The sequence below is a fragment of the Sturnus vulgaris genome, chromosome 24 (genome assembly GCF_052056855.1).
Source record: "Sturnus vulgaris isolate bStuVul1 chromosome 24, bStuVul1.hap1, whole genome shotgun sequence".
Classification (NCBI taxonomy): domain Eukaryota; kingdom Metazoa; phylum Chordata; class Aves; order Passeriformes; family Sturnidae; genus Sturnus; species Sturnus vulgaris.
Genome location: NC_142266.1, coordinates 5,247,228 through 5,262,847, shown reverse-complemented (window position 1 = coordinate 5,262,847; position 15,620 = coordinate 5,247,228). Strand labels below are relative to the sequence as shown.

Sequence of the window (15,620 nt, the reverse complement as noted above, 5' to 3'; positions counted from 1 at the left end):
GCTCAGGTGGGAGCAGCCAGACTCAGCAAAGCCAGACTGGAGCAGGACATGGAGATTTTTTGTGCCCTGAATCCCAAGGGACCCAATTTGGGGAGGTTTAAACAGATTTGGCTTTCAGGGCCCAGCCCCTCCCAGGACACCTGGGGGAAGCTGCCAGGGTGAATTTGAGGGGCCTGGTGGGGTGGAAAATTGCTGGAATTTCTCTTTGTGTATTCCAGGGTTTTCTACTCTGTCTCACTGCCAGGTTCCTCACTCTGAGGGCAGAGAGGGCACAGAATTCACTGCCAGGACAAAATACACGAGATTTTCCCCTATTTTCAGAGTCTGCACCCAAAAAGGGACACAAAAGTAAAGGAATTTGTGTATTAACCGAGTCGATGCTTTCAAAGCCAGTTTTGATTTTCCAATCCAAACCCAGCCACGAAACAAAGAGATCCTTCAAAGGGAGCAAACAGAACTGAGCTGTGCCTTGTGAAGGCCACGGGTCAGGGAGCAATGAAAAGAATTACTTCCACAATCCTAATTTCAAACCTCTAACTGCTCAGCATTAATGATCCTCACAGGATGGAGCTCAGGGAGGGAAGAACCGTGCAAATGTAGAGCTGTAAAATAATGATTTCCTGCAGGCTGATGTTTGTGCTGCCCAGGAAATGAGGGGTTCCCAGCTCCCAGGATGTGCAGGTCATTTTTTTACAGTGGCTGTAGCCCATGAATGTTGTATTTGAGTTTCATAAATATCAACCTGCTTCGGCTTTTATGAATTTTTATCTTCACAGCAACACTGCAAGTTATATTTGTAATAAATTACATAATGAATAGATGTAATTAGGTGGTAAATAAGTGATTAGTGAATGGTCTAATAGACTTAATTTTCTGTTTATTTATTATGAAAGTGACTAAGTGGCCACTGCAGTGTCACCTGCTCACCCTGTGGGACACACCTGGAATTTCTCACTGGGATTTTCCCTCTGGGTTTGGTTGGATTTTTGCTCTGGTTTGGTTGAGGTTTCCCTCTGGCTTTGGTCAGGATTTCCCTCTGGCTTTGGCTGGATTTTCCCTTTGGGTTTGCTTGGGATTTCTCTCTGGTTTTGGTCGGGATTTTTCTCTGGGTTTGGCTGAATTTTCTCTCTGCTTTTGGTTGGATTTTCTCTCTGGGTTTGGTCAGGATTTCTCTCTGGTTTTTTGAGGGATTTCTCTCTGGGTTTGGCTGAATTTTCCCTCTGGGTTTGATTGGGGTTTCTCTCTGGCTTTGGTTGGATTTTCTCTCTGGGTTTGTTTAGGATTTCTCTCTGCGTTTGGCTGAATTTTCTCTCTGGTTTTGGTTGGATTTCCCCTCTGGGTTTGGTTGGATTTTCCCTTTGGGTTTGGTCGGGATTTCTCTCTGCGTTTGGCTGAATTTTCTCTCTGGTTTTGGTTGGATTTCCCCTCTGGGTTTGGTTGGATTTTCCCTTTGGGTTTGGTCGGGATTTCTCTCTGGGTTTGGCTGAATTTTCTCTCTGGGTTTGGCTGAATTTTCCCTCTGGGTTTGATTGGGGTTTCTCTCTGGCTTTGGCTGAATTTTCCCTCTGGCTTTGGCTGGATTTTCTCTCTGGGTTTGGCTGAATTTTCTCTCTGGGTTTGGCTGAATTTTCCCTCTGGGTTTGATTGGGGTTTCTCTCTGGCTTTGGTTGGATTTTCTCTCTGGGTTTGGCTGAATTTTCTCTCTGGGTTTGGCTGAATTTTCCCTCTGGCTTTGGCTGGATTTTCCCTGTGTCTTTGGCTGGGGTTTCCCTCGGGGTCTGTGGGTGTTTTTGAGGAACCCCTGCACATCCCACCTGAGAACTGGATGGCAAAGCCCTGTTTGCTGGTGAAGAAGTCGGTGTTGAACTGCAGGATGACGGAGTTGAAGGTGCTGTGGATGTCCCCGGGCAGCCCCGAGCCGCTCATCTCCCTCAGCAGGATCCCGTTCTCCACCGGCCCATCCCAGATCCTCAGCACATCGTGGAATTCCTCCGTGTGGAAAACCATGAAATGGAGCCTGAGGGGCAAAAAAAAAAACAAACAAAAACCCCGCCTGGAATTCACACCTGGAATGTGGTTTGTGCCCAGTTCAGGCAGCCAGTTCTGATGCTGGATTGCAGCACCTCCAGGATTCTGATGTGTTTTGGGAAGGTCTGGATGTTGCAGAATTGGGTTTATTTAGATCAGAAAATAGAGGAATTTCAGTAGAGAATAGAGAGAAAATGAGGCAGCAGGAGCCAGAGCTCCAAAATCCACCGGGAAGGGAAGGGAGGGAAAACAGGAGTTCGGAAGGTGCCAATGAGCTCTCACTGACACTGAGGGGGTGTTTTGATGCTCTGAAGGCAGATTTCATTCCCCTCCTCTGGATTTCAGAGCCAGCTCTGTCCTGGAGGTCAGGCTCAAGGCCTTCAGCCAAGGCACTTCCACAGGGAATTCCTCAGGGAATTCCAGTCGAGTCTGGGCCAGGGATGGACCCAAAGGGATGGGAGAGGCTGGAGGTGCCCCCGTGCCCAGGTGAGGGCTGGTGGCACTCCAGGACAGGACAAACGTGGCCCCAACACATCCCTGGTGGGATCTCACAGCTCTGCTGTGGCAGGATGGGGAGCAGATGGATCCAGGCTTTCCCAGGAGATTTGGGATCTTCCCAGAACAAGATCCTGGTTCTGGTGGCAGCTGGGGGAGTCACCAGCTGAAGGCTGCAGTTCTGGAATGCCCTGAGTGGGAATGGAGCCACAGGAATCATCAAACCCAATTCCAGGCCCTGCAGACATCCCCCAAATCCCACCCTGTCCCAAACCCTCCTGGAGCTCTGGAATGGGAGCATTCCCTGGGGATGGAGCAGGAGCTGATCCCTTCCTGCACTCAAATTCCACCTGCAGAGGAGGAATTTCCCTGTTCATCACGGCCCCATTTTCCCTCTGGCACAACAAAATCAGGCCAACCATGGGCAGCTCAACCCCAGTGTGAAACAGGGACAGAAACCCAGAAAGAGAAAAAAAAAATCTGTAAAAAATAAACCCATCAGGTGCTGTGCTGAAATCCCTGCCAGCCCACGGAGGCAAACAGGGAATCTTTCACTTGGCTGCTTTCCCATTTATCTGGGGCAAACATAAATAAATCAGGAATAAAAATAGGGGGAGAAAAAAAAAATAACAACAAAAAAAACCCCCAACCAACCAGCCCCACTGCAAAATCCTCAGCTACAAAATACAGAAGCTGGGAGAAACCAAAAGAGCTGAATCATAAATCTCCCAAGCAGAGACCTTGAGCAAAGAGAAATAAAGCCAGGCTGGAGGAAAATCAGGATGGATGGTGCAGAGCTGTTCTCCACGGCTGCCTTGGGGTGATTACGTTTGTTCCCAGCCTTAACTGGGCCCAGTGAGCCAGAAATGCTGGGAAAAAAAATCATCCCTGGAGACCTTGGGATCAGGGAGAGGCTGCCAGAGGTTGAGCTGGGGTGGGGGGACACCCTGGAACTGCCTAGACCACCCCCATTTATTAGAGAGAAAACAACTTCAGGCTGTGCCAGGGGGTGAAAACCTCGATGCAGGTGATCCAGGGATGGGCTGGCAGTGCCTGGGATGTGTTGGGATATCAGATCTGGAGTTCTCTGCAGCAAATCCATCTATTCCAACAGGCACAGCTCAGCTTTTCCTTCAGCCTGACCTGAGTCTCAGCTGGAGACCAGGCAGAGCAGACAGTGGAGGAGAAAGGAGTTTTATTATTCCTGAGGGGAAAGGAGTTTTGTTCCTGCACTCTGACAATCCCAATTTCCCAATTACAGGCATGGAAATGCAGCCAAGGAAAAAAAACCCAAAAAAACCAAAAAACCCAAAACCCAAAAAAACCCACCCCAAAACACAACAACAACAACAAAAACCATGAAAAAAAAAAAGGCAGATTAGAAATTGGGGAGATTAGAAATTGGGGAGTGTGGGAGAGGGGAGGTTCTGCCAGTTTAGCCAGGAGCAGAGAGGAGAGCCCAGCTCTGCCCTGAGAGTGTGAAGAACCCTTGAGCAGCTCTTCCCAAAGCTCCCCACCAGCCCAGGGAGCCTCCCGAGGTGTTTCATGCTGCCATTCCCCAGCCAAGCTCTGCCCATCCCAGTCTGGCTCTGCAGTGCAAGCCTGGCTCCCCCTGGCAAGGAGGTGCCACCAAAGCCACCACCCCCAGCAGCAGTTTGGGGGCTGCCCTCTGCCCCAGCTTGTCCAAAAACTGTTCAATGTTCTGGAAAATGGAATATCCTGGAAGGTGGAATGTCCCAAAATGCTGGGAGTGGTGCCATTCCCAAGGCTGCCAGAGCCCCAGCAGTGTTTGGGATGCCCAGGGTGGGGTTTTGGGGTGGCTGGGCAGGGCCAGCAGCTGCACTGGATGATCCCTGGGGGTCCCTTCCAGCTCTGGGTATCTTCCCACTCCTCTTTTTAGGTGGAACTCTGGCAAGTGGAAGCTGCCAGCACCCATGGAAGTGGGATGAAATAACAACAGCAGTGGATTTGTACAACACTGGGATCACAACCCACCTGTGCCCTGTCTCTGTGCTCCCAGCTGGGCAAGGAATTCCCATCCATTTTCCAGCACACCCTGCTCCTTTTCCCTCCTCCTTCCTCGTCTCCCCCGGCTGTCCCAGCCCTCCATGCCCCCAATTCCTCCCCTCTGCAGGAGCAGCCCTTTTCCCTTTCATGGCTCTGAAGTTCAGACTCATTTTTCTCCCTGTCTCGCCCCCCCTGCCCTTCCCCTCGTGCTGTGCAGATACAGCTTCATTCCAAAAAGCTCTGGTGATTAATTTTCATGTAAGTTATAAATGAGAGCTTTATACAATTGTATCATGCGTGAAGAGGATTATTTTTCCAATGGATTACCATAAAAATGAAGTTGCTGGGAATGTGCTCCCTTGATTCCCACGAGATGCTCTGTGCTGCTGGAGCTGGGAAATGAGCTCTGATCTCTGGGCAAGGCAAGGCAGGGTCCCCAGCAAGGCTCTGATACCTCCTGGAACCTTTTCCTTTCACTCCTGGCCCCTTTTCCAAGCCTTTGGTTGATCCCAAATCTCTGCTCGTGTTGGTGCTTTTAGGGATTACAAGAGTAAAGTTGCTGAAGCAGCCTTGGGATGGGGGGAGGAAAAGGGGCCTCTCTACTCTGTCCTATAAAAACTTCATCCAGGAGAATAAAAATAGAGGAGATTTCAAGTGGAAGTTGCCTGTGCAGGGATTCAGCTGCTCTGGCTGTGCTTTTTCTCCTCTGTTCACACCCAAACCCATCCATTACTGAGCCATTCCAAAGGGCAGCACTAATGGAGGGAATTTCTGCATTAAATAAAAATGAAAACGCCACACCAAACCTGTCTCCAGCAAAAAAAAAACAAACAAACAACCCACGGGCTAAAAACAGCACAGAGCTCACCCTGAGGGACAGGCTGTGCTGGAGAGGTGATGGCAGCAGGGAGGAGAAAATGGGATTGAGGGGGAAAGAATTCAGGATGGAACAGCTTGGGATGAGCCAGGAATGGCTGCCAAGCACTGGGAACTCTAATGGGAGATGCTGGGAGAGGAATAATAATAATAATAATAATAATAATAATAATAATAATAATAATAATAATAATAATAATAGTAGTCAGAATTTTTAAGGTGCATTTCTCTGCCTCAAATCCTGCCACTCAGTCAAAGCTTGGCTTGCCCCAATATTCCAGTTTTCTGTGGGTTTTGGCTGGGCTGGAATCGTTGGGAACACCCAGGGCAGCCCTGAAGGGCTGGGCAAACATCACAGTGGGGGTGGTGGGGCAGAAGGGAGGATCAGGGAGCAGGAAGTGCCTGGATCCTGGGACATTCCCTGTGATTCCCTACAACACCAGGACTGTGTCATTCGGGCATTTCAGCACTTTTGGGAAGTGAAAAATCATGTGGAAAAGGGTTTGATTCGGGATGCACCCCATGAAGGAGAGGGGTGGAAATCTGGGATGTGTGAGCACAGAACAGGAGCAGGACCTGGTCTGGTGTCACCACCCAGGGCTGTGACACACAGGGGACACACAGGGCTCAAATCAGAGCAGCACTGATGCCACTGGGGGCTCCGAGCAGCAGAAACATCCCTGCCCACAAACCCTTCATCCCAGCCTAAACCCTTCATCCCAGCCTAAACCCTTCATCCCAGCCTAAACCCTTCACCCCAGCCTAAACCATTCCCTGATTCTGGAACCAAACCAGCCACTTCTCCCTGCTTGTCCCTCCTTGCTTTATTTAATTATTGAGCTGCCAAACATCAGCCCCAGGTGGGACAGAAGCCAAGGCACAGGAGCCTGGCCCAGCTCACCCAATGGTGCATCCAGGCTCTGCCTCGATGCTCCAGATGCAGTTGAGGTTGTGGTCGTAGGGAGTTGGATATCCTGGAGAAAGGATCCGGCCCGAGGCCTCTCCTCTGATTGTCCCTCCACACTCGGCTGGAACAAAAATATTTATGGGGTTAGGGAGAGGATTCGTGGCTTTCTGTGGCAACAGTCTCACCCTGCAACAGAGATTATTCCTGTTTTTTTTGGTTTTTTTTCCCAGGGATTTTAAAAGCTTACAAAGGTGAGAGTTGTTGAATTGAGCTGAGTTATCAGAATTATTTTGCATTTCTGTTCTGAACACCTGGCAAAGCTTGCCCCCACCTTCCTGAGTCCCCAGGGAGGGAAGGCAGAGCCTGCCAGGACCCTCCTTCCCTGCTCCACACGTGGGGGTGAAGGAGCTCTGCTCCTCTGCCTGGATTCATCAGAAAATGAAGGATAAGAAGCCAAAGAACTTGTAAATGAGCTGCAAAGAACGCGAGGATTTGGAATAATTTCCATAACATATCCATTCAAATTCTGTAATTTTAATTTCTTTTGAGTTTTCTCTCATTTCCTTTTAATTTCCACACGCTCAGGCACGGCCTCATATCCAACACATGTAGAGCAAACAGGGTGAAGGTTAAGAACATGCACGAAAGACAGAAATTTATCTTTTCACATCGATAAATCAAATTCCAGCCAAGGCACGGCCCTGTCCCCTGGGAGACAGAACACGGAGTGCCAGGGGCTGAGCACATCCCTGGGTGTGGAGATGTCCCAGGGGACTCAGGGTCCAACAACTTCCCCATGTCCTGGGCACAGCAGGACAGGAATGAGGAATCAGGAATGAGGAATCAGGAATGAGGAATCAGGAATGAGGAATCAGGAACCAGGAATGAGGAATGAGGAATGAGGAATCAGGAACCAGGAATGAGGAATCAGGAATGAGGAATCAGGAATGAGGAATGAGGAATCAGGAATCAGGAACCAGGAATCAGGAATGAGGAATCAGGAATGAGGAATGAGGAATCAGGAACCAGGAATGAGGAATCAGGAATGAGGAATCAGGAATGAGGAATGAGGAACCAGGAATCAGGAATGAGGAATGAGGAATGAGGAATCAGGAACCAGGAACCAGGAATGAGGAATCAGGAATGAGGAATGAGGAATCAGGAACCAGGAATGAGGAATCAGGAATGAGGAATCAGGAACCAGGAATGAGGAATCAGGAATGAGGAATCAGGAATCAGGAACCAGGAATGAGGAATCAGGAATGAGGAATCAAGAACCAGGAATGAGGAACCAGGAATCAGGAACCAGGAACGAGGAATGAGGAATCAGCCCCATTCGTTTAACACACAAAACCCCACATCAGAATTTTCCAAGCAGGTGAAAGGGAACTCAGGAGGCAGCAAAGGGGATGGAAATGTCTGGGGATGGGATGGGATGGGATGGGATGGATGTCAGGCAGCTCTCACATCACCCTGGCTCTGAGCTGTCACCTGCCAGGACAAACACGGATGTCACTGTCAGGAGGTGCCACTCACATCAGCACATCCAGAGGGAAGGGACAAGGCTGGAGAAGCACAAGGAAGCAAAAATCCCGTGTCAGATGTGTGTGTAGGGCAGAGTGTTTCATGGTAAAGCTGCTTCAGGTGCTCTCCACCTCACGCAGGATCCTCACCACATTAATTAGTGCAGATGGGTAATTAATAGCAGAGTTAATGTCAGCGGATCAGCAAAGCAAGGATAAAGGGTGCTTAGGACATGGAATCTACAAGGAAATAATTCCCTGGAGGTTTTGGAGGAGGTGTCTCCATCTTGAGATGCCTCACAGAGGATCCTCACCACAACTTAATTAGTGCAGATGCAATTAATACGAGAGTTAATGTCACATGGATGAGCAAAGCAGGGATGGAAAGTGGTCAGGGTATGGGATCCAAAACTTCCTGAAAGTTCTGGCAGAGCACGAAGTGTCTCCATCTCAAGGACCCCTACCACACACAGCTTAATTAGTGCAGGTGCAATTAACAGCAGAGTTAATGTCCATGGATCAGCAAAGCAGGGAGAGGGGTGTTCAGGGAGTGGGATCCAAGGCAATCCCTCCCTGGAGGTGCTGGAGGATGAGGAGAAGGAGAAAGAAGGAGAAAAGAGAAGGAGAAAGAAGGAGGAGGAGGAGAAGGAGAAGAAGAAGAAGAAGGAGGAGGAGGAAAGAAGAAGGAGGAGAAGGAGAAGAAGGAGGAGGAAGAGAAGAAGAAGGAGGAGGAGAAGAAGAAGAAGAAGAAGAAGAAGAAGAAGAAGAAGAAGAAGAAGAAGAAGAAGAAGAAGAAGAGGAAGAGGAGGAGAAGAAAGAGGAGAAGGAGAAGAAGAAGAAGAAGGAGGAGGACGAGAAGAAGAAGGAGGAGGAGGAGGAGGAGAAGAAGAAGAAGGAGGAGGAGGAGGAGAAGGAAAAGGAAAAGGAAAAGGAAAAGGAAATGGAAAAGGAGGAGAAGGAGAAGGAGAAGGAGAAGGAGAAGGAGAAGAAGAAGGAGAAGGAGAAGGAGAAGGAGAAGGAGAAGGAGAAGGAGAAGGAGAAGGAGAAGGAGAAGGAGAAGGAGAAGGAGAAGAAGGAGAAGGAGAAGGAGAAGAAAGAGACGATGTCTCACCCACGCAGGTCGGCAGGGGCTGGTCCCAGGCTCTCCTCTCCCCTGTCAGGCACACCAGCACCCTGGTGCCTCTCAGGGTGTAGCCGGGGTCGCAGCTGAAGGACACCGAGCTGCCAGCAAAGTGTCCCTCGTCGTGCACCTTGTACCCAAACTGGGGGACGCCGGGGTCCTCGCACTTGATCAGCTCAAAACCTGCAGCAGGGAGGAAGGGCAGCTGGAATTTCACAGCCAGGAGGGTTTCACACAAAGCCATGCTGGTGTTTGCTTTGTTCTTGCAATCATTTGTTGGGAACCAAAAGGGGCACGTTGGAAATTAGCGGGGTTTTAATTAACGTTGGGGTTGTGATCTGAGTTTCTGGATCGCTGCAGCCTCGACAGGAAAGGTTTGATCCTATCCCAGGGAACAGGGACAGGAGAAGAGGAAACAGCCCCAGGCTGGGGCAGGGGAGGCTCAGGGTGGCCATCAGGAGGAATTTCTGCATGGAAAGGGTGGTCAGGGATTGGAAATGCCCAGGGAGGTTTGGAGTGCCCATTCCTGGAGGTGTCCAAGGAATTCCTGGAGGTGGCACTGAGTGACAAGGTGGGGATGGGGCACAGCTTGGACTTGATGGCCTTGGAGGGCTTTTCCACCCTCAATAATCCTGGGATTCTGTGCTCTAAGCCTGGGATTCTGTGCTCTCCACACTCCAGCTCTGTGAACACACACATTTATAGAGCTGGGGAATTCCAGCTTGGGAATTCTCTCCAGGCCTGGGTTTCTCCTGACTCTCAGCTCCATTCCCAGGCTGACAAGCTGACTGCAGCTTCAGTTAGGGAGGAGTCTCCCAGGGTGAGAACACGGTGACAAACAGAGTGGAATTCATCACCAACATTAACCCCTGGTGTCTTTCCCGTGGGACACATCCTGAGGTGCTGTCCCAAGGATGTTTTTCCCAATTGTCCAATGAGCTCCTGTCCTGTCCTGGCTGCACTGACACACTTTAAATCCGGGCTGTCTGTACAATAAATTGGCCTTTTTAACCCTTTTTTTTTTGCTGTCCTTTCTCTCTCTGTGCAGCACAGTGACCACACAACTCCACTTTGGGTACGAGATCACCACAGAAAGGACGCTGTGCTCACCCACAACACAAAACCACAAAAATTCCCAGTTGTAACTCACTGGAGAACTGCAGCTCGAAGCCCTTGCTGGTGTTGGCACTGTCAGTGATGAACTCCAGCCACAGGGAGCTGGAGGTGCTGTTGATGCTGGTGCCCAGCAGCTCGGAGTGGCTGAAGGTGCCCAGCAGCCGGGCAGAGCTGTTGGTGCCATCGTAGACCTGGGGGGAGAATAAGAAATCCAGCCTGGAAAAGCCATTCCTGAAAAAACCATCACTGCCCACAGAGGCTGGGCTGACCCTGGAAATGTCCCAGGCCAGGTTGGACAGGGTTTGGAGCAGCCTGGGACAGTGGGAGGTGTCCCTGCCCATGGCTGGGGGTGGCACTGGATGATCCTTAAGGTCTCAAACCATTGCAGGATTTCTCTGCAGCTCTAGAACAGAGAAATGCTGAGAAATTTATTCCAAAATGAGAATGAGGAGAGAAAAAAATGTGCTGAGGTGCCTTTAGACACCTCATATCCCCCTCATCCCATCCCCACCCTGTCCCTGCTCTGCTCACAGCAACACCCGGGGCTGCTCCTTTGGCTTTTTGTGGTGCAGCAGCTTCTTGGGAAGAGCCAGCAGCTCCTGATAAATGCCCTGATTTGGGGTCAGATCAAGGAATTCGCTCCTGGCACTGAGCTGATCCCGGGTATTGGAGGGAAGGAAAATAACCAACCCCACTCTGAATTCCAGCATAGGCTGGAAAAGCATCCCGAACCCTTCAGGATTTGTCCCACAGGTGATCCAGGAGTGATCCCTGCATGCACGAGTGCAGAGATCCAGGGATCTTGATTAAAACTCTGACTCGGTGAAGCTCCACAGCACTGCCCAGCTGAGGAGCAGGATTTACACCCTGGAGGATCTGCACCCTCCTCCTCACCCCGACTTACCCTGCACACAGGGCTGCCTCCCCTCAACTCTTTCCCAAGGAGCAGCTACTGAAAAAAAACCAATTTTTTTCCCCCAAGACTGACTCAGAGATGAGCCTTGAACTCGCTGTGATTAAAAAAAAAAAACCCACAAATGTGTTTTTTTCTTCCTTCCTTTTGTGAGGACCGAGAGCAGCTCCTCACTAGTGCAGATCAATAAGAACTTTCCTCAGATGAGCAGCTGATGACAAACCTGCTGGGAGAACGTAATTCCTCTGACAAGGACTACATTCCTTGCATTAACAGGGAATCTTTCTCCTTTTCCAGTCATTTGTGAGCTGGAAACGTGGATTACACCTCTCTTGGAGTGTGACACTTCAATGAGGACACAGGCATTCCTGGGAAGATGCCTCAGCACATCCTTGTAATATTAATGCCTCCTTCAAAACCATTCCTTTGGTTAATAAAAAAAAAACAAAACCTCAGCTTGGATTTGTCTCCTCCTCCACAGAGTCCTGGAGCTTGAATAATCTGAGGAGAGTCTGGAGCTCTGCATTTCAATCAGCCCCTTTTTGGGACAAACCAGCCTTGATTCTTCAAAGCACTAAAATGATGCTCAAACCCTCCCACTCCTGATGGATGAGGAGTTTTTCCCGTGCAATTCCACGGGTGAGAGCTGAAGCTGAGCTGGTCTGGGGTGAAATTTGATCTTCCAAAACCTCCACGGCCATCACCCCATGGCACTGGAGCATTCCTGGGGGTGACACAGCTTTTTCCAGAGGTCACTCCCACCTAACCCCATCCAAATTTCAGAGCATTTCGAGCCAGAATTAATTACCTTGAGGACATCTCCTGCCTCCAGCTCGAAGGTCCTGGCTTTCAGCTGGATGCCTTTCCCAGGCTGGCTCTGGATGGAGTAGATGCACTCGTGGTTGTTGTTGTAGTTCAGGGGGTAGTTGGGGGACAGCAGCACACCCTGGGTTCCCGTCACGGATGAGCCACACTCAGCTGCACCAAGACACAAAAGGGACATTTCAGTGACCCCCAGCACGTCCTGGCCACACCACACATGCAGGTGACTCCTCCAAAGGCTGCAGCAGCAGTGAGGGGAAAAAAAAAAAGCTTCTCCCTGTTTTTATTCTCCATCACATTTTCCTTTTCTATTTTTCTCTCCTCCTGCAGAATCTGTAAATGTGAAGCTGGGGGGGAATTTTGGGGGAAAACTCTGAGAATCTGTGGTGGTTCTAGCCACGATCTGCTTCTTCCTCTACTCTGAGTGTTTGATTTCCAGCCAAAGCTGAAGTCAGAGGATCTGTGGGGCTCAAAACTTGGCAGAAGGATCCTGGGGGGAAGAAGAGGAGGGTGGCAGCTCGGGGGGGCTCAGCCTGTCCCGGCTGTGAGGAGCTCCCAGCCTGGATCTGCCAAAGCCCAAACCCATTTTTGTGTCACACACATCCACAGCCCCTTAGTATGGGGGAATCTGGGGGAATTTGGGGGGATCTGGGGGAATTTGGGTGAAATCTGGGGGAATTTGGGTGAAATCTGGGGGGATTTGGGTGAAATCTGGGGGAATTTGGGGGAATCTGGGGGAATTTGGGTGAAATCTGGGGGAATTTGGGGGAATCTGGGGGAATTTGGGTGAAATCTGGGGGGATTTGGGTGAAATCTGGGGGAATCTGGGTGAAATCTGGGGGAATTTGGGGGAATCTGGGGGAATCTGGGTGAAATCTGGGGGAATTTGGGGGGATGTGGGAGGAATTTGGGAAAATTTGGGGGGATCTGGGAGGAATCTTTGGGAATCTGGGGGGGTTGAAATCTGTGGCAATCTGTGTAAAATTGGAATAAATCTGTCTAAATCCGGGGGGATCTGTGTAAATGTAAATCTGTGTGAATCTCTGTGCGGATCTGTGCACAGCCGGTAAAAATCGGTGTAAATCTGCGTGAATCCATGTAAAATTCGTATAAACCTGTATAAAATCCGTGGGAATCTGTACAAATCTGTGTGGATCTGCCTCTGAACAACCCCGTGCTGGGGATTTTCTGTTCCTCCTGCCGAGCTCCCACACGAGTGAGCCGTGAGTCACTGTTTTCCCAGCCTGTTTACCCTGGAAGATTTTCTGCTGTCAAACACTGGCTGCCTGCTCCTCTGGGGCTGGCGACTCCAAAGTCCCCCCCCCGAGCAGATTTTGGGATCATCCTCGTGTCCCTGAGTCCCCAGAGATGCTGGGGCTGAGGGAACCATCCCAGGGCAGCTCCAGGGAAGGGTTAAGGAAGCAGCAGATGCACCCAGAGGAGTCACCTGGGAGGTGACTTTGTCCCTCCAAAGCAGGATTTTGGCACAGAATCCCCAGGGATAACGCTGGGGACATCTCACGGAGCTCGGACAAAGGAACAAAAACCACTCTCAGATGTCCCCAGACCATCCCCAGGACAGGAGCTGAATACAGAGCGTCTGGAAAAGCAATTAAACCTCCTGTGATCTTAATGAGTCAGTCTCCCACCTCCAGCCGTGTGCAGGCAGATGTGAGCAGGCAGTGGGGACACGGTGACAGAGCTGTCACCCTGCCACACAGCTCTGGGCCATCAGCCCTGAGTTTGCCCTCTTATGATAAACCCAAGCTGTTAATTCCCAGCCAGGAACAGCATCCACTCCGTGCTGCTGTCTGAGGTTCCACTTTAAAGCTCTGCACATTTTTTAATTTTTTTTTTTTCTTGATTCTCACTGCCCTGATGAGCTTGATCCGCAGCCTGATTGTTATTCCTGCCCTGAAGAGGAATCCTGTCCCAGCAGGATGAGAGCCCTGAGCTGGGAAATTCAGCACCACAGGCTGGGAGGAGGCAGCAGCTGGGCTGCAATGGCTCTCCAAGGTCACCCAGAGCTCAGGACAATCTCCTGAGCAGGTCTGGCCACCAGGTGAGAGCCCTGCCCTGGCTGATCTGGAAGAACCTCGAGCTGGGAATGATTTCCTATTGAAATTCTACACCAAAATCCAAGTGTGACATCTTTTTCCCGAGGTCTGGAGCATCCTCCTTCCTCCCAAATTTGTGCCCCTGTTCTGTCACACTCCCCATCCCTGCCAGGTGAGAGTTCTGCACCCCAGCAGGAACAGCAGCCAGGAGGCAGCTCCGTGCTGCAGATCAACCCTTCCCCTCCTCTGCCCTTGGATTTATTGATTTATTATCGGTGCAAATAACGGCAGGAGAGGCTAAAAAAGGACCTGCCGTGGTCAGGAAGGGAAAGGTGCGAGTGGAAAAACCATGTGGAGAACAAGGGAGAGGCCCAAGCCGGGGAGGGTTCCCAGACACATCCAGAATAACGCGGGATTTGCCGGGATACGGAGATGACAGCACCGAAATTCCAAGGGGAACAAACCCTCCCTAAACCCGGGCGGGTTGGCAGGAACCGCCCCAAAAGGGAGGAGCAGCTCTGGAATCACTCGCCTGGCGTGGGGCTGGGGCACACGGGGCTGCGGGGGACGTGTCACTGTCACCTCCCGGGGACGTGTCACTGTCACCTCCCGGGGACGTGTCACTGTCACCTCCCGGGGAAGGAGGTGTCACCCCCCCGTGCAGGGCTGGAAGCTCCTTCCAGCTGCTTCTCACCCATCCCTGCCCCGGATTGCATCCTGGGGATGTCACCTGTCCACCCTGGGGGATGTCACCTGTCCCAGGGATGTCACCTGTCCATTCTAGGGAATGTTACCCGTCCATCCCTGGGGGATGTCACCTATCTATCTCAGGGATGTCACCTGTCCATCCTGGGGAATGTCATCCTTTCATCCCAGGGGATGTCACTCATCCAAACTGGGAGATGTCACCCATCCCAGGGATGTCACCCATCCATCTGGGGAATGTCACCCATCCACCCCAGGGAATGTCACCCACCCCAGGGATGTCACCCATCCATCCTGGGGAATGTCACCCATCCACCCCGGGGGATGTCACCCATCCACCCCAGAGATGTCACCCGTCCATCCTGGGGAATGTCACCCATCCACCCCGGGGGATGTCACCCATCCATCCTGGGGAATGTCACCCATCCATCCTGGGGAATGTCACCCATCCACCCCGGGGGATGTCACCCATCCCATCCATCCCTGCCCACCTCGACAGTGCAGCACAGCAGGACCAGCCAAGTGAAATGAAAGCACATGACCACCTACCAACACACCTTGGCAGAGGCGAACTCCACACTCGGCGTCTCCCGCCCAGGCAGGTGATCCTGGCTGCTCCCTCCAGCCGGTACCCAGGGAAGCAGGAGAAGCTCAGCACGTCCCCCACTCCGAACTGCAGCCCCTTCCTGATGCTGTAGGCTGGCACTTCTGGCTCGTCACACGGCTCCAGGTCGTATTCTGCAAGGGATAAATGGATTTTTTTTTTGGATGGATTCTGTTCGCCCCAGAGGGGACACGGGGATCCAAGGGAGTTCTGAGCCTGGATCCAGTGAATCCATGAGGATTCCAGACCATGGAAACCCACCTGGATTTCACTCCCAACCCAAAACTCCGGGGTTCTGTCCTCTCTGGAGAGGACACGAGGATCCAAGAGCCTGGAGCCAGCTGCAGTGAATCCATGAGGATTTTAAGCCATGAAAATCCACTTGGATTTCACCCTCCATCTACAACTCAGGGGCTCTGTCCTCTCTGGAGAGCAGAGGATCCAAGG

The 15,620-nt window shown here is 51.1% G+C and overlaps 1 protein-coding gene across 9 annotated transcripts in view; it reads right to left on the bottom strand.

Moving 5' to 3' along the window:
• Positions 1 to 15,620, bottom strand: part of CSMD2 (CUB and Sushi multiple domains 2) — a 288,669-nt gene that overhangs the window by 78,397 nt on the left and 194,652 nt on the right. For all 9 annotated transcript variants that reach the window (XR_015808349.1, XR_015808350.1, XR_015808351.1 and 6 more), the window contains 6 exons: positions 15,119 to 15,307; positions 11,794 to 11,963; positions 10,107 to 10,263; positions 8,948 to 9,139; positions 6,308 to 6,434; positions 1,815 to 2,017 (listed from right to left, as the gene is read on the bottom strand). Coding sequence is in view for 5 of the 9 variants with exons in the window: in XM_088178517.1 (XP_088034643.1) it covers positions 1,815 to 2,017; positions 6,308 to 6,434; positions 8,948 to 9,139; positions 10,107 to 10,263; positions 11,794 to 11,963; positions 15,119 to 15,307 (1,038 nt within the window). In the remaining 4 variants the exon portion in view is untranslated. The remainder of the gene's footprint in view (positions 1 to 1,814; positions 2,018 to 6,307; positions 6,435 to 8,947; positions 9,140 to 10,106; positions 10,264 to 11,793; positions 11,964 to 15,118; positions 15,308 to 15,620) is intronic.